We start from the raw sequence: 23,356 nt of genomic DNA, 5'->3' as shown, positions 1-23,356 counted from the left end.
ATTAACAAAAAGGTTGATGAGACTTGTTTTCAACTTCACTTTGGAGTCATGAAATTATTTTTAAATATAATTAATATTTAGGGACTTGCACATTCCCAAGACCTAGATAAGTTGACTACAGGATGATGCAAATTTTGATGTTCCCGTTTCACCCTTATCTGTTCCCAATAGGGTTTATATATCTTTTTTTATGATGAAAAACCCTGGCCGACAATCAGGCTACTTAATGAGCGTGCCCTCTTAGGAGGTAAACCCCCAGTGAAGTTACTGACACCCAAGCCCTTAAGGAGCCCACCAAACAAAGGCACCTACACATCCACTGAGAGCCCACTAGTTATAGAGCCATGACGCTAGCTTAATTATAGGGTTTACATATCATTAAGAAAAATTGTTAAGAGATTTTTGAAAAAGGAAACCTAGGAAACAAACAATTGGAATACGTAATTGCATGAGGAAGACGCGATCAAAAAACAAATCACCAACATGTTGTTTTGGAATTTGTTAAAGAAAATTGAATTCGATATTACACCAGAGATCTGAGAATCTCTATTACAAACCACCACCACCCTGCACTGGACTAAAGATCTACGGATTTTGGGAAAAAATGACCTAAAATGTGGATCCCAGATCTTTGGATCAGAGATCTCCTATTTGAAAGGGGTTCAGATCAGATGCGATCTGATTGCACACTTTTGGTATGTTGATGCACTGATCACCCTCCATCTGCTGTTGACCCCATACCTGACAGGTTGTATCCCAAAGGATGGTCAGCATGATCAACACATTCATGGATCTACTTAGAGATCCATGACATTCAAACACCCCTTAGTGAACTTATTGAATGTTGACCCACATTATACTATGAACACATTTGGAAGCAAGAAAGTACAGATTTTCTGACCCTTCCAAATGAGAGATTTTTTTGCTGAGAGATTTTCTAAAAAGTACACTTTTTGATAAGAAACATTCTTCCATGAAAGAGGGTGGAAGAATGTTTTCTACAAAGAGAATATTTATTTTTACGCTCTCTACCACCCATCTCACACCACCACCCACTAGGGGCGTAGCTAGGATTCATGTTAGGGGGGGGGGGGCTGCCCCCGCACCCCAGACTATCACACCAAATTTTTTTTTAGATAAAATAAAAAATGGTTACAATTATTAATAAAAATCTATTTCATATGGACAAATCAAACTATTTGCCGGAGTCAGGGCTGAGTTGGGCTAGGACTGGGCTACAAAAATGGATACAAATCTATTTCATATGGAATCAGGGCTGGGCTTAAAAAAAAAAAATTAACTAGGCATGAAACCCAAGTAATTTATTTTGATTTTGATACAAAATGAGAGAAGACATCAACCATCAGCTCCTCCATGTCCTTCCTATACCAAGGATTATTAAGGAGCACTTCCAAATCTATGTAACTAAGGTGATAGAAACCAAAGGTGGGCAATGGACCGGTCGACCTTGCCCACATTGGGAATAGTGATCCATTAGAAACCTGCCCCAAACCCAGCACATCTAATAATGGATCAGATCCAATTCAGCTTATGGGCTACCGAATCTGGAAGGTTAAATGTAAAACAATATTAAATCTAGCAGGAGACATCATTACACACACACCAGTAGTGAATAGCTGCCTACACCAAATCCAGCAAACAGGTCAACAGAGCACGCGCACAGTTACAGAAAAAATACGCTTTAGTGGCAATCACAACGGATGCTAAAAGCCCAAAAACTTGTCTTTTTTTCTTCCAATCAGACACACCCAGTGCATCTGTCAGCATTCGCTGGATTGGGCGTAGGTAACTATGCCCAACTCTCCCTCTTTGTTCAACTAAAGGAAGCTCCAAAATCTACAACCAAGGACGATCGGATGGCTTTTCTTTTCCAATGCTTGAACATCTCATCAATCAAACCTCATATATTTGTTCTTTACAATTTATTTAGTAAGAAATATGCTTTACACTAAAACTTTACAACATATAGGCATGTTTTTCAAAACTTGAAAAATCGACGGCTCACAATGCATTTAAAACTTTACAATACCTTGGTTTAACTCATATAAGCTTGTTAAGCAGCCATAAATATATTTAAAAGATATTTTACATCACGATGTAATTTAGAACCAATGGTCCAAGGGTTTGACTTGCAATCAATAAGTTTAAAGTCAAATCCTATTGCTTACAACTTTAAAATGATGTAGTTTTGGTGTAAATGAGGCATCTCAATAGGCCTAGAGCTCAAATCCTACTAGTTAAACAACGTGTCTTTTCCTTTTTTTCCTGGGTAAACAAGCCAGCTCAGTTTGTTTAGCTATACTTGTCATGAGCTTGAGCTCGAGCTTGGTTCGGCTTCGGACAAGCTTGAACACCTCAAGCTCATCCCATTCAACTCTTTTGCCAGACTTAATCTCAAGTAACATTACAATTGAAAAAGTTAAGGTGCATTTGATATGACTAAGCTTACTATTAGAGAATTTATGTATATTGAGCCCAACCATTAGTATTGTTAACTCCAACAAAATTACTTGCAATTCCATGAGGAATTGCTTGAAACCTTAGAGCTCAGATCCAAGGATAAGTTGACTTGCTGATGTGGCATAAGCCCCATGCTAAGATTGGATCAGTTTCAAATGCATAATCTCGCATTAAGGATTGGAGATGCTTGATATGAATAGAATGGAAGAGAGATATGAAGATCTTTCACCTGGTTGGGTAGGAGATGGGTGTATGAGAGATCCTTGGATCTCATATAATCCATAAATCTTTCATAGTTTTCCAGATCCAAGGGATTCAAACACACCATAAAATTACCTAATGTCATATGTATACTTGCAATTAGACTCTGTTTGGTAGCCTTTCATCGGGATAAAAACTTCATTTTCATGTGTTGCCAAAAAATGGTTTTGCCAAAATCTGGTATTTGAGGATGGAAATTACCTAATGTCATATGTATACTTGCAATTAAGCTCCATTTGGTAGCTTTGGATTGGGATATAAACCATAAAAGGCCATTTTCATGTGTTGCCAATAAGTGGTTTTGCCAAAATTTGTTGTTGAGGATGAAGTTGAATGTAGGGTTGGAGCTGAGGCTGCCAACTCCATACCTAATTCCTAATGCATGCTTTTGCAACATAGGGTCTATATAGGTGATATCCAATCCTTAGTTTTTTAGTCCAACCAATCCCCTCCCATCAAACTAGAAAACCATGAATCTCTATTAATTGTTGAGGACCCTGTTTGGGGGAAGCTTGGACCTTGGCGTGGGCCCCATGCCAGCTCTGACCTGTGGATCTACTGGTGCATTCATAAACACACATACTCTTTTGGAAGAGAGAAAAACTCTCGTAGAAAAAGAAAGTTTGGTTTGTGAGTCTTTGATAAGAAAAGTTTTAGAAAAAAAGAAAGTTTTTGCTTGTTTGTGTATCATGAGAAAAACAGAGTGAGAAAATGTGAAAAAATGATTGAGAGGTGGAGGGCTGTGGTGATGGTGGTGAGGAGTGTAAAAATAAATTTTCTTTAAGTAGGAAATATTCTTTTACCCTTTTTATAAAAGAAAATTTTCTATCAAAAATTATACTTTTTAGAAAAACTCTCTTGATTGAAAGGGTCAGAAGAAAATCTGTACCAACTTTTTATTTTTGCATCACTTTTTCTACATTTTTTCTCGCTTTCAAACGTGTCATAAAGTAGAGGTTTGTGACTTACAAGGGCTAAGAGGCGCACCATGAGTTTACACCATAATAAGTATGGCAGGCTCAGCCAGCGATACTAGGTCCAAAGGGTGGTTTCTTGTTATTCAAAGAACAGTCTAACCACACACCACAACTAAAACCTTTTTACTGCTACAAGCGTCAGAAACCAAGTAGGGTACGAGACACATCCAATCAACCCGTTCCATATGAAGACATAGGACCTCGTCCTAACTTAGAGATGAAAATCCCGTCTCAGTATAGTACCATGCAATACTTAACTGGATAAGGACGGAAGCAGATCAGGTCATGCTGAACATGAACGTTTTTTCTTATGCGGACATCGTAGCCCTCTGTTTGCATTTTGGATGAAATGCAAATAGGATGAGCAAAACGCTCATGTTCAGCATGACCTGATCTGCTAAATAATGACAGGGATATGGGTAGGGATGGCAGTGGACCGGGGGAAAGTGGGGCCCCGCCCCACCTCGCCCAGTTTGGACCGGGGGATGAAGGGTATGAAACAGGGATGGAGGCGGGGACGAAGGTTAAAATCGATCCCGGTCCGGGGGTGGAGATGGGGATGGACGTGCACTTTTCCCCGCCCCGCCCCGACCACTTTTCCCCGCAATATCCCCACCCGCCCCGCCTCATCCCCGTTTGAACCGGGGATGGAGGACATGAAACGGAGATGAAGGCGGGGATGGAGGATAAAATCCATTCCCCGCAGGGGGTGGAGGATAAAATCTTGAGGTGGGGCGGGGGCGGAGACCTTGTCCCCCGCCCCGCCCCACTGCCATCCATAGATATGGGCATAAGCTAAAACTAAACAATTTGGAATTAGATACACTAACCGTATCTATGGATCTATGGACCAATCTAAGTGGATATGGATCTTGGATGGATGTTAGTTTGGATAAACACCAACCCACATATCCGATCAGTTTTTAGCAGTGTTCAAATTCAAATCAGATATCAGAGAAAAGAATTTAAAAAAGTGTAGGGTTTCTGTCTCTGTCATCTGTTGGGGACCGAGGGCAAAGTAATAAATAAAGAGAAGTGAAGCGCTAAAGTAAACTCACCTCTCTCTCTCTCTCTTTCCTGGGAGTTTCCTTCCTTGTTTTTCTCGCTCTGCCTCTCTATCCAGTAAGAAGAAGGAACAACAAGCAGAAAAGAAGGTTCTCTCTCTCTCTCTCTCTCGCTTTCTTTCTTTTCCCAACTTATTTTTTGTTGGCATTTTCATGGGAAATGTGCTTTTTTTACGAGTAATCATTTGGTTTTCTTCATCTTTTGTTTGTGGGTATTTGCTAGAAGTCTGCCTTTCGATCTTCTTTTCATTCGACTTCTCTCTCTCTACAAGATTTTATTTTTTTTGTTGGATTTTCTTTTTAGTCGTAGAGAATCTGAAAATAATTTTGATAAATTTATTTAGGGCGTCGATTTGTTCCCTCCTTTTTCCCCCTTGTTTGCCCAACTTTCCCATGAATGGGTGAAGCATTTACTTCGGCATTGGGTTTCCATTTTTTCAAAAGGGTTTTATTTTATTCTTTAGTTGTTGTTTTTTAATCCTTAAGTGGGACTAGGGTTTCCTTTCCTCCTTTTTTTTCGTTTAAAATTTGAATGTGGGTCTAGGGTTTTTCTTTTTTTATGACGCTTCTACTTCTGCTGTTTATTTCTTTGGGTTGTTACCTCCCTCTATCTCTCTCAAGTAATTTGTTCGTAGCACCAATCGACTTTTTAGGGAACAAGAGATTTTTTTTCTCCTACCATTATTTATCTCAGATTTGTAGATTATTGTTAATTCTGTTGCTGAGGACATGATTTTTAGATCCTCTTTCTTTTATTCGATATTTGGGCATTTCATTATGGATATAAATGATATATTGGCATTTCTGTATAGATATGAACCGTTTTGGTTAAGTATGCTTTATTGGAAAATATTCAGAGTATACATTTTGATAATCCTTTTTGTTTTAGGTTTTAGCATTGCTTCAGTACCGTTTTCTCCCGGAATTCTTTTATGTTGTTCTTAATACTTGTATCTTGGAGTTAGATGCAATTTTCTGGATGTTCTTGGACATGTGGTAGTTTCAGTTATTTTTCTGTTCATCATCTTACATCGTCTTATGAGTGAAATACGCCACATTTCTTTTTTACTGTGTTTATGTTAATCGTTTGTTTTTTTTCTGTCAAAAATCTCCCTTTGGGTTTATCTCCATGGATATGATTGTTAGTGTTTATTGAAAACATCCGAGGAAGTTCTTACAATCCCGAATCTTGAAGAATAGGATAAAAGAAATATTGAATTCTGTTTTAGCCGTACGTGAGAGGCCTTCTAGAGATTGGTTATTGAGGCTTGAATATCTAAGAAGGAACAAGAGGCATCCACGTGCAGGCATTCATGCAGATTGAAGTCTTTTTTTGTTTACAGTTCAGAATATTTTGTCATGAAAGAAAGTGTTAACTGTATTTATCCACTGTTTCTATGAGGAGGTTTATGCTGAGATGTAAACAAAAGGTTTTTCTGTTTTTTTTTCTGGATTAAATATAATCGCCATCTAACGAACTGGATGAAACTAGAAAAACAAAAAGCAAGAGAATTAATCAGCTCTGAAGACTAGGTTCATTAGGAGAGGGAATAGATAAGGATTTGATGAAGAGAATGGTGCACAGTATGTTCGAGGATTTTTGTACCTTAGATCAAGACCCCAAAGTTGAAGTTCATTTGGCCTCTTGTCGTATGGCAAAGACTAAATAATCTAGATGACCATAACTTGCACGCTTAACTTTAAGCTGATAATGCCACTAACCAGATTGGGAAGCACCATTTAGCTGGACACAGAATTGAAAGAAGATAAGTAAGTTATATTGTTGTCTCTTTTGACCAGTAGAACTTTGAACTACTTGTAATATATGTAGTTAAGTGTGGGACTAGGCTAATGTCTTGGTTATGTCAATTAGTAGATCAACTAGCTCACTTACCCGTCTGTAATGCCTAGTGTGGTAGAGCTGATATTAGAGGTATGCTTACCAGGGGCTGTTATCTTTTTTGGCCCATTAATTGGTTACAAGTCTTTTAATTAAGTGGTTCTTTTATAAAATTCTGAGATTAAACACTAGCTTTTGAATATGCTGAAAATTTTCACAACCTCTTGGGAAACTTAGGTTTCACTTTATCATGATTCAGGGCATGACTTTCATGTGGTTTCCGAAAAAAGCATGTGATTTTAGTTGTTACTCTGTATGCATATTTATTAATCTGAACTTGTTTATGGTTTAGAAATCTACGCTAAGTCATAACTTCATGTTACTAGATGTGTCTCTAGGATGTTACATTTTAAATTTTACATTGTTATCATTTATTTAGCATTAATCTGAACTTGTTTATGGTTTAGAAATCTACATTAAGTCAGTAACTTCATGTTACTAGATGTGTCTATAGGATGTTACATTTTAAATTTTACATTGTTATCATTTATTTAGCATTATAATTTAGGTTTCTTTTAATAGATGGGGGTTTTTTTTTAAATAAAAAAGGTGTGCCTTCAAGAGTGGTTACTTAGGTAGTCTTTGAATTCACTATGGACATATATGTTGGACACTTGTATTCGAGAAATAAGACATGTTTAGTGTTTGGGCTTTCATGCACACACAAAAAAATATCCTCAAAAGGCCATTTTAGTCTTAATTTTGAGGATCCATATGTCCCTCCAGAAAGGTGTTACATTGGGATCGAGAAGGCTTCTAATATTTCATTAATATGCATTACATTACTATTATTTTAGAGTTGTTTGATGAGCTTCAAAATGATTATTGGAGATGTTTGACATGCATTTTTGGAAGCCATAAATTAGCTTGTTAAAAGGAATACTGAGGTTGGTCTATCCCTTTTTATATGCTGCAAGTGGTTGTGCATTGGGAAGAGGGACTAGCTAAATGTTTTAGCATATGGATCTAATTAGGATTATTGGATTGAGATCCGAGGCCTAAAATGTGGTGCCCTGGATCCGAATAGGTGGACAATCCTATATATGCTCACATTTAGAGAGCCCTAAAAAATTATGATGAATGAAGTGATTCCTTCTTGCAGCCATCCCTCTCTCTCTCTCGCACACTGTCTCCCTTGGGATTGATGAGCAGATGTCTTCCCCTTTGATCTCAGGTTGCAATGCCTGCTCTTGGGCATTCCTTGGATGACGTGAGGCATAGGCAATACCTTGAGGAATCGGTGAGCCTCTTGGTGCTTTGTCGTGGGCATTGAGCAAGCCTGTAGCACGTTCCTGCATTGCCACAATCCACATGCACGTTGGGAGATATACCCCCTACACACGTTTGGAGAGATCCGTCACTTCCCTACATGATGGATGCCACGCTGCAAGCGCCAAATGAGAGTTTGTTTCACTCGCTTGCACAAATATGCTTCCGATCTTGACATTGAGAGCGTGATTCACACCAGTTTGGTATAAGAGCCTTTGGATCAACAACGAGAGGTGCTCGGTATCCCATCTCACGGACAAGGTAACCCCTCCAACGATCTTGGTGCCTTGGTTTAAATGATGAGTGAAATGCATTTCATGATGGACGAGATGCGCGCGTCCATGGAGCAACAATTCAACCATCATGAGTTTTGCATTGAAACCCTTGAAAGATGGCATGTGCAGTAAAAGAGGCCTTTGCATGTTCCCTTGGGATCCATGGCAGCCTCTGCACGCCATGTGTTCGAGGAAAGGCCCTAACAACCGTCTGCTACTTCCTAATGGCAGGTCGAATTGTCTACGACCCCCCTCTACGGGACAGTCCCCCAACACACTGTTGGGACTTCCCGGGGTCAATCATAGGTTCCCACACGGCCCATATTTTCTGATGTACCCATCTGACCAGCTGATCCCCCCTATTGGTTGCATGAGGTCCCCCATAATCCATCCATTCGATGAAAACCCGCAATACCGCCACACACAGGATCAAACACATGCGACGACACCCACATGCAAAGATATGATTTTCCTAAGTTGAATGGATCGGATGTGCATGATTGGCTGTTCAACGCCCAAAACCTTTTCATGGGTTAATCATTGCTGGAAGAATATAATATGGATTGGGTGATTATGAACATGGAGGGTTAAGCCTTTCAATGGCTGCATTGTCAAATGCAAGCGCACGGGAGGCCCCACTTGGGCCGAGTTTGCAGATTTGGTTGTGTGGTGGTTTGGCTCCACTCCGTATGATAACTTTGATGTTAAGTTGAAACAATTGTGACAAAGGGGGTCTGTGTAAAAATTCCAAGCAAAATTCGAAGATTTGAGCTCTATGGTGTGCGGTTGGCCGTAGCACATGCTCATGGGGGTGTATGTTGGTTCCCTCAAAGAGGAAATACATGTGGAGTTACAATTTCAAAACCTTCGCACGTTGTGTGAGTGTTTTACCCTTGCTGCATTGAGGAGAGGAATAAACAACTCGCGATGTTGCAGAAGCCGATTAGAACCCCTGACACCCGCAATAGAGGTGCTCTTCCCTAAGGCAGAGCGATTGATTAGGGCCGTAATAGAAAAGAAACAGAAAATGTCCGTGTTTTACATGTGACAAAAAATGGGAACCTGATTATAAATGCAAAGCTATGCGTATGTACATGGTGGTTGACGAGGACAAATACGAAGGGAGCGGTGGGGATGGTGAGGAAACTGAATTCGGGGGGCTTGAGGACCCGAATTTGGGCAACTCCTACCATGCTTTATCAAGTATGACAACCCCTTAATTGATGAGGTTTGATGGGGTTGTGAATGACAATCAAATCAATGTTTTTATTGACATGGGCTCAACTCATAATTTCATACGAGATGAGCTTGTGTACACGCTTGGTTGTTGGGTGAAGGAGCACCCCATCTTCGATGTGATGGTTGATGATGGCACCAATTTGAAATGCTCGAAGGTGTGTCGTGTGTCATGACACGGTGTTGAGGCTCCAAGGATTTGATTTTGAGGTAGATTTGTATGTCCTACCCATGCATGGGGTGGATGTCGTGCTCAACATGTGTTGGTTGAGAATCTTGAGATTGCTTGGCAGAGTCACGTGTGACTTTGGCCAGATGCACATAGTCTTTCGATAGGATGATTCTATTGTTACTTTTCACATGCCTCTTACTAAGGGAGAGGTTCCAACCAAGGGGGCTATCAAAAATTTCACGAGATCGGGTGAAGCCACCCTCCTCATGCAACCGGTTGCCCCACCCGATCCAGGGGATCTTGAAGAGTCAGTTTTTCCTGAACTCCAAGAGGTTCTAGATGGGTTCTCTGATGTATTTGGAGAGCCAATGGAGTTGCCACCATATCGTTCACAGGACCACCATGTGGTTTTGGCACCTGAAAGCGGGCCCTTGAGTGTGAGGCCCTATTGCTACGCCCACGAGCAAAAGGCGGGCATAGAGAAGTTAGTGGGGAAAATGCTGCGGGGTGACATTATTTGCCCAAGCATCAGCCCAAAGCAACAAACCAACTCCACCCCAATCTCATGGTCCACCACGGGATCTTCAAATACAAGTTACAGTTTAAGAGCACCAAGGCTTTGATACAAGTGGGTGCCTCTTATGGGCTTACAAGAGCACAAAAACATACACAACAAGGACCTCTTATGAGTCAATAAAAAACACAAGCACATAAGCCACTTAGGGCAAAAAACACAAGTAAAAAATATAGAATTTATTATAAACCAAAATGCTTGAGAAAGCATTACACAACAAGGAGGGAACACCACTTTATATACACAAAGAAGGGCTCATAGAATCGACTACCATAAGTATAGCCATTGGGGAGCTCCCAACAACAGTCTAGCTATTTGACTAAAATGACCTTAACAAAAAGTGCAAATACAAAAAAGGAAAAGATTGATGTGCCCCTAATGGGCACAAGCTATTACCTAATAGTGAAATGACTAAAATATTCCTAATGGGTATTACCTATTACAAAAATTTAAATATATATATATATACATATTTATAAGTATATATGTACATATATATAAGTATATATAGCTAAATATATTCTTATATGTCCAACTTAACACAACCAGCATATTAAACTAATGGACAAAAGGAGGTCACCAATCAGACGTTGGAGACGTATCTATGGTGTTATGCGAGTGAACGCCCCAATAAGTGGATCAAGTATTTGGCATGGGCTCAATATGCCTATAACACCAACCACCACTCCTCTCTAGGGATGTCTCCCTATGAGGCTCTTTACGGGTAGCTGCCCGTTAGTTGGATCACATACAAGCACAAAAGTTCTTCAGTTTATGAGTTCTAGAGATGAGGTGATGCGTCTCCTCAAGGCTAACCTCACCAAAGCCCAATAAGAGATGAAACAAATCTACAACAAGGGCCGAAGCGATCAGGAGTTCCAAGTTGATGATTGGGTACTCCTGAAGAGGCTGCATAAGGGGCAAAAATCATTGTCTGGGCAGCCGTGGTTCATGCTGATATATGTGGACCAATACAAACTCCATCTTGGAACAAGAGTAAATATTTTCTATTATTTATTGATGATTTTTCTCGTATGAGTTGGGTATTTTTCGCATTTGAAAATTTTCAGGAATTTAAAGCTCTTGGTGAAAAAGAAAGTGGGCATATTATAAAAACTCTCCGCACTGATAGAGGAGGAGAATTTTTATTTAATGAGTTTGGTTCAAAGTAGTATTCACAGGCAATTGACTGTAAGAAAAACACCGGAACAAAATGGTGTTGCCGATTTTTTTTGTTTTTTGGGGTTGTGATAGTTGTCAATTGTTAGGATTCCTGTTTTGGCATTTTGCTTTCAAATGCAGCTTTTTGAGAGGTTGTGCTTTAATATGCATGGTCCTGGATGATACATTTGAAGTGGAAAGAGGCCCCTCTTCAACAGTTTGAAGCCAGCGAAAAGCAGTTGTATGATTTTTGTTGAGCTGTTGTTTTAGTCTTGTTTTTTTCATTTGTTACTGATGAACATATTGTAAGACTTGGTGCTTTAAGGTGGATATAGGATATTTTTTAGCTTTCCTGTGATTTGTCAAGAAGAGGGGAGCTTACAAAACTTATCTAGCCATCTCTCTCTCGCTCTCAGCTTGCTAATTTTTCAATGAAAAGGATATGTTTATGGCACCTTAGGCATTTTATCCCGTCAGAGTGGTCAGCTTCAGTTTGTAGTAATGCCAAAGATGATGTGTTACTGGAATTTTCATGCTATTTTGGTTCAACTTTACATCCATAGATTCATCTGGTTGCAGGATAACTTCATCAATGGATACGGTGGCTGAGAGTCTTCCAAATCGTGCATTCACTATTAAGCTGTGGCCCCCAAGCCAGAAAACACGGCTGATGCTTGTTGAGCGCATGACTAAAAATCTTTCATCAGTATCTATTTTTTCCAAGAAATATGGCCTTTTGTCTTTTGAAGAAGCTGAAGAGAATGCCAAGCGAATTGAAGATGTGGCATTTGCTTCTGCCAATGAACACCATGAGAAAGAGCCTGATGGTGATGGTAGTTCTGCCGTGCAGCTATATGCCAAGGAATCCAGTAAGCTTATGCTTGAAGTTTTGAAAAGGGGGCCACAGTATCCCAAGGAGGATGCTCAAGAACTAGCAGTTCCAAAAACTGATGAAAATGGAGCTCCTAAAAAAACTGTTTTTGACATATCTGGGGGTGCGCGTGCCTTTCTTGATGAATCAGAAGCGCAGGAGCTATTAAGGCCATTAGCAGAAACAGGGAACTCGTACACTAAGATATGCTTTAGTAACAGAAGCTTTGGAGTTGATGCTGCACGTGTTGCAGAACCTATCCTAGTGTCTCTAAGGGGTCAGTTAACCGAGGTTGATCTTTCTGATTTTATTGCAGGAAGGCCAGAGGCTGAAGCTCTTGAAGTCATGTCAATATTCTCATCTGCGCTGGAAGGTTGTCTGTTGAGATATCTTGATCTTTCGAACAACGCTCTTGGGGAGAAGGGTGTCAGGGCATTTGGGTCGTTACTGCAATCACAGAAAAACTTGGAGGAGCTTTACTTTATGAACAATGGTATCTCTGAGGAAGCTGCTAGAGCCATATGCGAACTTCTCCCGTCCGCTGAAAAGCTCAGGGTATTGCACTTCCACAACAATATGACTGGAGATGATGGTGCAGTAGCTCTTTCCGAGATCGTCCAAGGTTCTGCTGCTCTGGAGGATTTCAGGTGTTCCTCCACAAGGGTAGGTTCTGATGGTGGTGTTGCATTGACCAAAGCATTGGCTGCCTGCACCAATATAAAGAAGTTGGATCTACGTGACAACATGTTTGGAGTAGAAGCTGGGGTAGCTCTGAGTAAAGCTATTTCTGGACATGCAAGTCTCACAGAACTCTATTTGTGTTACTTGAATTTGGAAGATAAGGGGACTGTTGCTATTTCCGATGCCCTCAGGGGCTCTGCTTCAGCACTTCAGGTGTTAGAATTATCAGGGAATGACATCACAGTGGATGCTGCTGCTGCATTGGCTGCATGTGTTGCTGAAAAGCAGTCTCTGACGAAGTTGAACTTGTCTGAGAATGAGCTGAAGGACGAGGGTTGCATTGTGATCTGCAAGGCATTGGAAGAGGGTCATAACAACCTAAAGGAGCTCGATCTAAGTTCCAATTCTATCAGAAGAGTCGGAGCCAAGGTGTCAGCTCAGGCCGTCACTAATAAGCCTGGCTTCACGTTGCTAAATATCAATGGTAATTTCATCTCAGATGAAGGAATTGATGAAGTAAAGGACATACTGAAAGCTGGTTCCAACTCTGTTTCTGTACTTGGACCATTGGATGAGAATGATCCAGAGGGTGGTGATGAGGATGAGGACGAGGAAGAGGGAGAAGAGTCATCAAAAGCTGTTGAGGATGGTGAAGCTGAAGAAGGGGAGGAACTTGAGTCCAAGCTTCATGATCTCAAATTAGACCAGTAGTTTTTCTTATCAATGCTTGTGATGTTCACATTGAATATTAGCTTTGATAAATCGAGTGTTGTTAGGTACCCGTAGATCATTGATGTTGTGATCATTAGGTTGTTTTTGTTTTCTATAGTCATGTTATAAGATGTCTGAAGTGTCAACCTGCACTGGAAGCTTCATTTTTAAGGAGCCTTATTTACTGCCATTTTTTCTTCTTTTCCTTTTCCCCAACTTTATTCATACCGATGGATGCATAGTGGGTATTTAGCTGATTAGAAAAGGTCATTTTGATGAAATATTTCAGCCAATAAACACAATTTCTGTTTTTGCCAAGTGCTATGATCTATAGAACCAACAAATCTTGGCAGCAATGTTGTCTGAATCTGTTTGGGATCTGAATCAACTTTCAAAGTGATTGAGAGAATCAGCTGGTTCATGTTTGAATCGAATCTGGCTGAATCAGTCGATTTTCAATTTTTTTTAAAAATCATAACAAATAAAAAACAAAAAATATGGAACAGAAGAGCTGATTCAACCCTGACTCAGCCATGATCAGGCTGATTCTGTCTGGTTCCAGCTGAATCGGGTTTAATTGGCTGATTTTTTGAGGAAGGTTCAATCCCACCTGAAGCAAAATGAATTTTGGCCGATTCGATCTGCTTCAATTCTGATGACAGTTTGCCAGAAAGGATCAGGAGTATATTTTTTTGTGAGTTTAAGCTTTATAACTTTTCATTGATTTATTTCTAGTCAATATGCTAGTGTCTTGCCTAAAATTCAATTAGGCATAATCTTGCAGCTCTTGCTTGAAATTGTCTATCTATGAGTTCGCAGTAGCTCGGGCTCTGTTAATGTTCAAATGGACGCATTTTGATTCCTAGTTCCAAAACAAAAAAATTAACCACTCAACATATTAAGCCACTACCTCCACTTTTTTTTTGGATAAGGGAACCCCCTCCCCCACACCACCACACATCAAATATAAAGTTTTGATGACACATGTATCGGATTTATCCAATATCCAACCTATTTTTGAATCTGATTGGTTACATTCGATTAAGAAAACTGAATCTCATTAATAATTGCATTCAGATTCCCAATCTGACGAATATCTGATTCCAACCAATAACTGAATCAGATTACATGTATTTATTTGGGTTCCATATTAGCCTTTCTTCATCCAAATTGGAATATGAATCTGACTTCAATTAGCCAATATCCGATTAATCATATTTGGTATTGACCCAAATCCAAACCGTTTACATCTTTAGGGCCCTCGAACGTTTTTTTTTTTTTTTTTTTGATACTCCAAGGGAAAAACCCTTCCATCTCCAACTGCACATTGGCTGGCCTCCAGTTGGTAAAACCCTTGAGGTCTCCCCTGCTCACCGAAGAGTAATAAGGTGTCTATTTTCTTCCTAATCCGTAGTGTTGTGTCAAAAATTTAAGAGAACCGGCAGCCAACCGATGGGTTTTCTAAGCTCTTGGTCTCTCTTTATCCTGACAACACACCATCTGGCTGGCGACCTTGTGGCAATGGTCACCACCCATGGATTTCGAACTTGTGACGTCCCATCAGCGGAGCCCTTGTGGGCGTTCTTAGTTCCTGTAACCTTTTAAGGTAACAGAGACCCTAATTTTGCCTATTCTGTTGCAATATAATGCCATTGGCAATTAGGGAATTACCTATTTATTTCTAGGAGTCCCAACTAGACAAGATTATGTTATTTGCTAAAGAAGTCATAATTTCACAAGATTGCTGTTTTCATTTCAGAGATGAACATGAAACCTGCAAGACAGTTTCTAGATGTGATGCATAGTCATCGCTAGATGGACCATTATCCAACAGCACCCTAGAATTTATTCAGGGTCTTCTCTAAAACAAATTTTAGAAGATAACATGGTTCCTAGAAACAAGCCGTTTGTGGTAGCTCATTTCTGTCATAACAATGGCTTTTTAGGCTTCTCTAGAGAACAGTTTCTAACAATCAAACTGAATGATTGCCTCGTTAGTTTTTCCTTTGCACTTTCAGTTATTTGATAGTTGGTTGGCAATTTGGGGTTTTCATTTCATAAGCATGCATATGTTTCCCTTTTCCATCGGACCCTTTTTCCACATTTTTAAGCTACCAACCCTCACCACACCAGATGGTTGTGAAAAATCTACCAAAGCCAATAGCCAATCAGTAGCTTCAATGTTTTTCCTATTTATAACACAAAAAAACGGCACCCGACAACGGTAGCTTCAATGTTGAAATGTTGAAAGAGTGGAAAAGAGAAAAAACACCAAAGTAATGAGAGGGCATAAAAGTTAAAACAAACACTGGCATTTCAACAAACAAAATACATGCATTCATTACAACGAATGGACAGACTAAAAGAACCAACCAAAGTAACAAAATCTAAATATGGTATTGACAAGCAAATGACCCAAATGATCCTCATGGAATGATGAGCTTCTTCCCAGCATAGATGGTATCGCCAGAGAGACCATTCGCCTCCTTGATCGCATCTATCGAAACCTAACCAACATACACAACCAAAAACCCAAATCAAAACCACAAGAAGAGCACACAAGTATTAACAACAAAATGATTGGAGACAAAGGATGAAAGGAAACAGAAAAAAAACACAAACCCCATATTTTCTAGAGAGGCCCCAAAGGGTGTCTCCTTTCACAATCTCGATGGTCTGTGAGGGTCTTCCTTGAGCTTTCGGTTCCTGGTGGAAAGGAGAAGGCTTGAATGGAAAAGTATGGATTTTAGCTTCATTCTCTTGTTTGGTGTTTACCTTGACTGAGTGGTCTAGTGGTGGTGGTGGTGGGTGTGGTGGTGGTGGTTGTTTCTTGGGAGTGAGGGCCTTGATGAGACTCATGGCAATGCCGGAAAACACCACGAATCCGGCAGTTTTGGCCACAGCGGCCTCCTTTGCTTTGGTGTCATCGTCTTCTCCGGTCGGTTTCCCGTTGGGTTTGGCCGATGACATCTTGCTCTCAGCAGCTGGCAGGTGAGTGAGAGAGAGGTCTTTGACGTTTATTGGATCGAGTATAGAGCGAAGTCTGACTCCATGGGAATACAGGAACCACTCACTGGAACCTAGGAGAGAGAGAGAGAGAGAGATGTAAACGGCTCGGATTAGAATCGCATGTTCGGATTGATGGTGAAAAACATATACTAGATCTGCTTTTTTATATGTAAACGGTATCCATCAAATTTGGATATTTTGTGTTCGGTAGCAAAACATTAAAGCCATATCTGCATTGGATTATAATCATATATGGTTTTGGGCCTTTGGGCTTAGCAAATGCAACTAAACTAAACGGAATTGAATTTGATCAGATATCAGATAAAATCTAATTTATTGAAAACCCTAAAAGCACCTTTGGAAGAGAGGAAAACGTTTTGCCTATGAGAGTTTTGATATGAGAAGTTTTCCAAAAGAAAGTTTTTTGCTTGTTTGTATAGCATGAGAAAATCAGAGAGAAAAAATGTAAAAAATGAGAGAGAACAGGAGGGAGGTAGTGGTAATGGTGGTGGGTGGTGGTGAGATGGATGGTGATGGTTATGGTGAGATGGTGGGTGGTGGGGAGATCTCTCTCTCTCTTTCTCTCCCCCCCCCCCCCCCCCCCGCGGCAACCCGACAATTTGGATGATAACTTGGCATCCTTTTACACGCTCTTGTGCTATGCTCTCTGCTACTGTTGGGATCCATTGCTAACCTTGGAGGAACTGAACTCCGAGAAACCACCGTTGTGCTCATGCTCTGACGAAGATGTGGTGGTGGTGAGCATCATCTCATCCAAAGGCTAGTGTGGCGGTGGAATCCCATCATAATTTCACCAGAAAAATGGGTGGTGACCTTCTGATCGGATTGCTTCCTCTGGGAAGTTGAGAGAGTAGTCGGCTGGCGCTGGTAACACCACTGGGTTGTTGCGCTGCTGTAGTCTGACCTTCACTTCGGTGACCGTGATCACACCGTTGAGATTCTTTGGATGGACGGTATAGATGCTTCGCGTTGGATTGAGATAGAGCAAACAAAATGCTTTTTTTTGTTTTTCTTACTCGTTTTTGCAAATCAGTCCATGTCTTATGAGTTTTTGCAAAATAGTCCTTGCTGGTTTAAAGGTACCAGAGCACTCTAGGTGGGTCTACATCATTAAATGAATAAAGATCTAATTAACATACCTATTTAAGGTATGAATGAGTGGGGATCTACCACTCCGATGGTATGATTCAAATTGTGGAAAATTCCATGGTCTTTTAGCTACTGGGTTCAGATCAGGAAAAAACCCTAACAAATCAGGTAATACAAATTAATAAGATAGCAACTCACTCATACTCAAACTTACTTTGGAGAGGATTGGCGATACACAACACCGGGGACATGTGCTTTTTGCTTCGAGCGACAATGACTTGATGGTCCCCAGTCTTCAGAGTTAGGATATCCGGACTTCCAATTTTGTCCTAGGCGGTAGCTCCACGTTCTTCTGCAGAAAGTAGGGATGCATAATTTTGTTTTGAGCCTTTGTGAGGTTCTCTCGGTTACTCAACCACTCCCTTAGGATTTCAGTTTCAGTTAAACATTCAGGTTAATAAAATATCAATGCATAATAAACCCTTGAATGTTCTTTTCTGTTACGGTTGTCATGGCCTGCGAGTTCCCACAGGATAATTCAAGAGAAACATTAAATTTTACTTCTGATCACTCAGACAAAAGATCATGAGCTTTGTATCTGAATTTGTTAACTTGTGAATAGTTAATTGAGCATGTGATTAATTATTTAAACTTGTAACTATTTGTGTAAGACCCGCAATTTTTCAGAAAATATCTGAATAAAATTCATGAGGCATTTACCGTTAAAAATGGCATTTTTCTCAGAATGCGAAACGAATCAATTCCTGCGAGCCAGTTACACTTAGGATATTCGTCGAATCGCGAATATATGCTCAAACACTCTGAAAACCATAACTTCCTATCTGAACAAAATCAAAGGATTCCTGCGAGCCAACTTTCTTAGTGGCATCAATACGAAGATAATGGCGTACTCAGAATTTTTCGGAAAAAAATCGCCGAAAACCCGAAATTCTTGCAGGACCCACAGAAATATGGGTGGGACCCATAGAAATATTTCTCAGAAAATATTCTAGAATAATCTAGAATATTCCAGCACCTTCCAGCATCTTCCAGAGCCTTCCAGCATGTTCTAGCACCTTCCATGGAAGGGATTCTCAGAAAAGCCCAAGGGTAAAGAGGGGAATCTGAAACTTGGGGCCCAAGTTTCAGAACCTATAAATAGAGGACCCCCCCTCCTTTAGAAAATCGCCAACCCCTCTCTCTCTCCTCCTTTTTCCAAACCTCCCCTACCTAGCCTAGCCCACCTGAGCCCACCTGACCTGGTCTGAGCCTGCCTGACTTAGCCTGAGCCTGCTTGACCTGGTCTGAGCCTGCCTGACCTGGTCCTAACCCACCTGACCTAGGTCTGAACCTACTTGACCTAAGTCTGAACCCAGTTGACTTGACTTGAACCTGGTTTGGTTCAAAGTCAAAGTCCAAGTCCTTTTTCGTCCGAAGTTCGAAGTTGATCCTTTTTCGAAGTCGAGCCTCGTTTGAAGCATTTGAAGCAATCAGAGTCGTTTCTTCCTCAAAATTGAAGTAAGTTCGCTTCATTAAACCATCTCTCTCAAGTATTTGATTGTTTGTATATAGCATATACTTTCTGAAGTAGTATCTTGCTTTAGTTCTTGGTTGAGCCCTCTAGGACGCTTCGGTGTTCACGCGCTCGCCTCGTAACTATCGTCGGATATATATATGTTCGAATACGCAGTATATGCGTTCTTCAAAATAGTATCTCACCCTAGTTCTTGGTTGAGCCCTCTAGGACACTTCGGTGTTGACTCGCTCGCCTCGTAACTATCGTTGGATACAGATCTAGGTGTATATCTGCTGATACTGCCGACGCGTCTTATATCGCACATGCCATGTAATTTACCTTTGCCGTCGCGTCGTATGATGCCAAGGCTCCTGCTTTCTGCAATTTACGATTACTGCACTTCCGATTATGCATTTACTTACGCCGTCGCGTCGAACGATGCCAAGGCTCCTGCTTTCTGCAATGTATTTACTTACGCCGTCGCGTCGAACGATGCCAAGGCTTCTGCTTTGTTATATATGTAGAATATTTCGTTCAGTTACACACCCTGAACAATAATATATGCATTTCCTTTACGCCGCCGCTGTATAAAGCACAGGCTTCTGCTTATATTACATATATGGCGCGTAAGTGAGCGTTCAAATGGAGATCAACTCCAAAATCGCCCATGCGATTCCCTTACCGCTCCTCGTACAAGATTCTGCTTGACGAATGAAGCCCCTATTGGAAAGGCTTCGCCTTTTGGCAAAATGCTCTTTACGTAAAGACTAAATCAATTACGTATGGCCTGGCTATGGCCCAAGGTTCCTGCAACCTTGATGGATGCAAAGTATGCACAACGCTGCGCATCCATTTCCCGAGTTAAGCATAGCGATTTCCCACCAAAGAGGGGAGATGCCGCTGAAATGGATAAAAGAAACGCACGCTTTCTCCGTAAAAGAGAGGAAGTGCTGCTGAAATTCCTGAAGGAGCTAAGAATGGCTCAGAAAGAACGTAGCAGAAGTGCTACCCAGTTTATGGAACGCCTTCTACGATGTAGAAAGGTTCGTCGCACCACTGCCGATAGAGCAGAAAAGGTGTTGACAGAATGGTTGGCAGAAGAGCTGCCAGAACCAGTTAAGTGGCACAATAATGTCCTTTGTTGGAACGATGTCAGAATGACTCGTCTCCCTGACACCTGCAAGGGCATCATACTTGTAAGAGCCGTTGCGCCAAAATAGTGGTAGCGCCTTGACAAGGTCCTGAGCTCGTTGCGTAAAAATACGCCGAGTAGCCGATCCGTAGAGATCGAGTCATGTGCATGCTCATTAAGAATTATCAGACAACCAGACTCGTAAGGGCCGCTGAGCCGGAGTGTGTTGTTTCCACCGAAAGAGGTGAAGTGCTCGTCAAGGCCGAAATGCCGAGAGCAGAGTTAAGCATGCATATGAATAAAACCTTTGTTCCACGGTGAAAACCGTGTGGTTGATTGGGGTCGGGTACATACTTCTCAAAGGCTGCCCTATAGGCATGCAATGTTCGTCAAGTAATTGTAAGACCGGCAGGCCCCTTTCAGAATTTCTCACTGAGGAAGACGGTGATGGCGTAGCCTTGAGTGACATATATTTCACCCGAACCTGATAGAGTTCATTGATGACCTTCGTCACTCAGAGGTATGGAGGTCGTGGTTATCCTTAAATATCTAAGGATTGAACCCAACTACTGCAGTAGCAGAATGCATTCGGATACCTAGTAAGGATCTCTTCCGGTATGCTGTACCGTCCTACTAGGGGGATGGGGTCAACAGGCCTCTGGGGTATCTAAAATACATAGAATAATCAACCCCCAGATCGTCGCGTTGTCGCCCAGATATGAGTCCCCTAAGCCCAGGGGGAGGTGCAATTATCGAAACAAAGCATTAGCTTAGGTACAACGCTACTTTGAATGTATGAGTGGATGACGTTGTTGAGTCAGTCCTGCATAACCTTTGTGAATATGTCATGGTCGGTATACTACTGGACCGATTGGGAAAGAACCCCATTGATATCCGTACGACTAAGAGAAGCTCGGAGAGCTGTCCTTAGATTCGTAGGATACGGATGTGCCAAGCATAAAGGCTTGAGCTAGACATCCATTCGTGACTCTGAGGAAGTCAAGGCTAAGTCGTAGAGACTTAAGAGGTTATTCTAACTCACAGCCCTGAAGAGGCTTATGCGAAGTCATGACGACTTGCGTGGATGTTCAACTCATAGCCCTGATGAGGCTTTTGCGATATACGCTAAGTCATGGAGGCTTGAGCGTCGTATTACGAACTGCGACCCTGAGTGGTCTATGCATTTACTTGAGTTGAATAGATAGGTGTTTACCTACTTACCAGACCATCAGTGGTTCTGACCCCGTTTTATGGGGATTTCAGGTGTTGAACCTGCGTGGCGATATGCGGAGCAAGGCGGCATCGAGTTCCAGGGTTTCTCTAGACAGAGTTGTACTGCTTCCTTTTATTGAACCTACACTGCTTTCCTAAGCAGTAGTGTTGTAATAAACATATGTTTTCGATAAAATGGAACACTTTGGTGGTCAATGAGTTGCTTGGCCACATACCTGCAACGTGCTCGGAGTTTTCTAAAACCGACGACTCATTATCGTCTTATTCCGCTGCTAAAAGCATTCTAAATTCCGCTGCAAAGAAAAAAAAAAAAGAAATTCATGAAAATTTTAACTTAGCTTTGTTTTGGAAATTCGAGGCGTTACAATTTGTTTGAGTAGGTGACGATTGATGATCTGCTTTTAGTGAGTTAGCTTTGTGACATACAATAGATTAATTTTCTCATTACTTATTCAATTATGCTATGCTTAGTATCATACTTTATTGTTCATGACTATTCAATTACATTGCATACTTGTTATATAATATATCTGCAAAATCAAAGTATTTTCCTACTCTGACTGATTGTAGTCTGACACAAATTATTTTACTATTTTTTAGGAGAAGAGTAAAAGGTAAAGAGCAGTTGCGGGATGATGTGCAGATCAGGATATATGATCTATTATATTCTCGGGATGTCAAAAATTTAATTCAGTTATTGTTAATTGTCATTCACTTATTCTAAACTATGATCTTATGTTTTATACTTTTAAAATGAATGTTAGTTGCTTTGATGATTCCTATGATGTGCCTGGTTAATTTGAATATTTTCGTTGTTATAAAAAAAATCTTTAAAAATTTAGGTTAAATTTTAGGTCGTTACATTGTTTCTCAATTTGCATAAGACATAACCAACATGACGCATATAGCCAATCATAATATATATATATATATATATTCAGTCATACATAGTCTTCATAACAATTAAGTAAATACATAAATGTGTTACGTTTTTTTTTTCTTTTTCATTGGGACTGCAGCTAAGATGTTGCACACATGGCTTGCTGTAGTCATAACAGAGTCCACGAGTAAGGACGCACCTTGCCGGTCACCTACTGCTCAGTAGGTGGGCTGGGGTCGGGCTGACCATAGCTTGCTGCACCTTAACAGGTACAATAGCCACTATTGCCTGATGTTGGGCGTCGGCGTACTCCAGCCGGTTCTCATTAAGCGTTTATTTGAGAAACTGAATTCTAATGGGAACATAGTATTGAATGATGCAGGAATTGACATTGAAAATGGAATTGTGAATGGTGATTTAGAAAACTCTACCATTAATACATGTGCAACCTAGTCACCCTTCAAAGTAGCTGCTTTAAAGAAAAAATAAAAAATAAAAAAAGTTCAATAGATGGGCAACAATTGAATTATTGAAGTTATAGTAGTAGGCTAGCAATGAGTGAATTTGCTGAATGAAATATTCTAAACAATTTAGCTTTTCAATTAACTCATGTTTCAAGGGTAGGTATTATAGTTTTTTTCCTTAAAAACATGATGCAATTGGGAAGCCTTTGCAAAGAAATCAATAAAAGGCTTCATAATTGAGAATTACAATCCATTGCAAGTTCATCAATCCAAAAGCTATTACTAACAATAATCTTTTGCTATTAACAATTGCATATTTATTAAATACATACTTTAAAAACAAACTGTAATTTTAAGCCTATTACCACATGCATGCTAT

General features: G+C 40.5%; 2 protein-coding genes across 5 annotated transcripts; one reads left to right on the top strand and one right to left on the bottom strand.

The window, feature by feature from the left end:
* The first annotated feature begins 4,785 nt into the window (after positions 1-4,785).
* Positions 4,786-13,823, top strand: LOC149814191 (RAN GTPase-activating protein 2-like). Of its 2 annotated transcripts, XM_089988449.1 has the most exons (3): positions 4,815-4,873; positions 7,858-8,213; positions 11,950-13,823. In XM_089988449.1, the coding sequence occupies exon 3, from the start codon at positions 11,963-11,965 to the stop codon at positions 13,631-13,633; it is 1,671 nt and encodes a 556-aa protein (XP_089844575.1). In that variant the 5' UTR covers positions 4,815-4,873; positions 7,858-8,213; positions 11,950-11,962; the 3' UTR covers positions 13,634-13,823. The 2 variants fall into 2 exon arrangements, with proteins under 2 accessions (XP_089844574.1, XP_089844575.1); XM_089988448.1 differs by lacking the exon at positions 7,858-8,213 and having other exon boundaries at positions 4,786-4,873.
* Positions 13,824-15,916: 2,093 nt separating this feature from the next.
* Positions 15,917-16,737, bottom strand: LOC149814190 (uncharacterized). Of its 3 annotated transcripts, XM_089988764.1 has the most exons (3): positions 16,409-16,737; positions 16,256-16,339; positions 15,917-16,140 (listed from the first exon to the last, which is right to left on the bottom strand). In XM_089988764.1, the coding sequence occupies exons 1-3, from the start codon at positions 16,601-16,603 to the stop codon at positions 16,060-16,062; spliced, it is 360 nt and encodes a 119-aa protein (XP_089844890.1). In that variant the 5' UTR covers positions 16,604-16,737; the 3' UTR covers positions 15,917-16,059. The 3 variants fall into 3 exon arrangements, with proteins under 3 accessions (XP_089844890.1, XP_089844889.1, XP_089844891.1); XM_089988763.1 differs by having other exon boundaries at positions 16,256-16,737; XM_089988765.1 differs by lacking the exon at positions 16,256-16,339.
* Positions 16,738-23,356: the final 6,619 nt, after the last annotated feature.

Source organism: Nuphar pumila, chromosome 15, assembly GCF_984573655.1.
Source record: "Nuphar pumila chromosome 15, dmNupPumi1.hap1.1, whole genome shotgun sequence".
Classification (NCBI taxonomy): domain Eukaryota; kingdom Viridiplantae; phylum Streptophyta; class Magnoliopsida; order Nymphaeales; family Nymphaeaceae; genus Nuphar; species Nuphar pumila.
Note: the sequence above shows the minus strand (reverse complement) of the source record. Positions and strands in the feature narration are given on the sequence as shown.

What these genes read in the sequence shown, in the direction of transcription:
- LOC149814191 (XM_089988448.1), top strand. Translation starts at nt 11,963, where the DNA reads ATGGATACGGTGGCTGAGAGTCTTCCAAATCGTGCATTCACTATTAAG.
- LOC149814190 (XM_089988763.1), bottom strand. Translation starts at nt 16,603, where the DNA reads ATGTCATCGGCCAAACCCAACGGGAAACCGACCGGAGAAGACGATGAC. An exon ending in GCCTCTCTAGAAAATATGGG is followed by an intron (nt 16,141 to 16,255) that starts GTTTGTGTTTTT and finishes TATGTTGGTTAG; the next exon opens with GTTTCGATAGATGCGATCAA.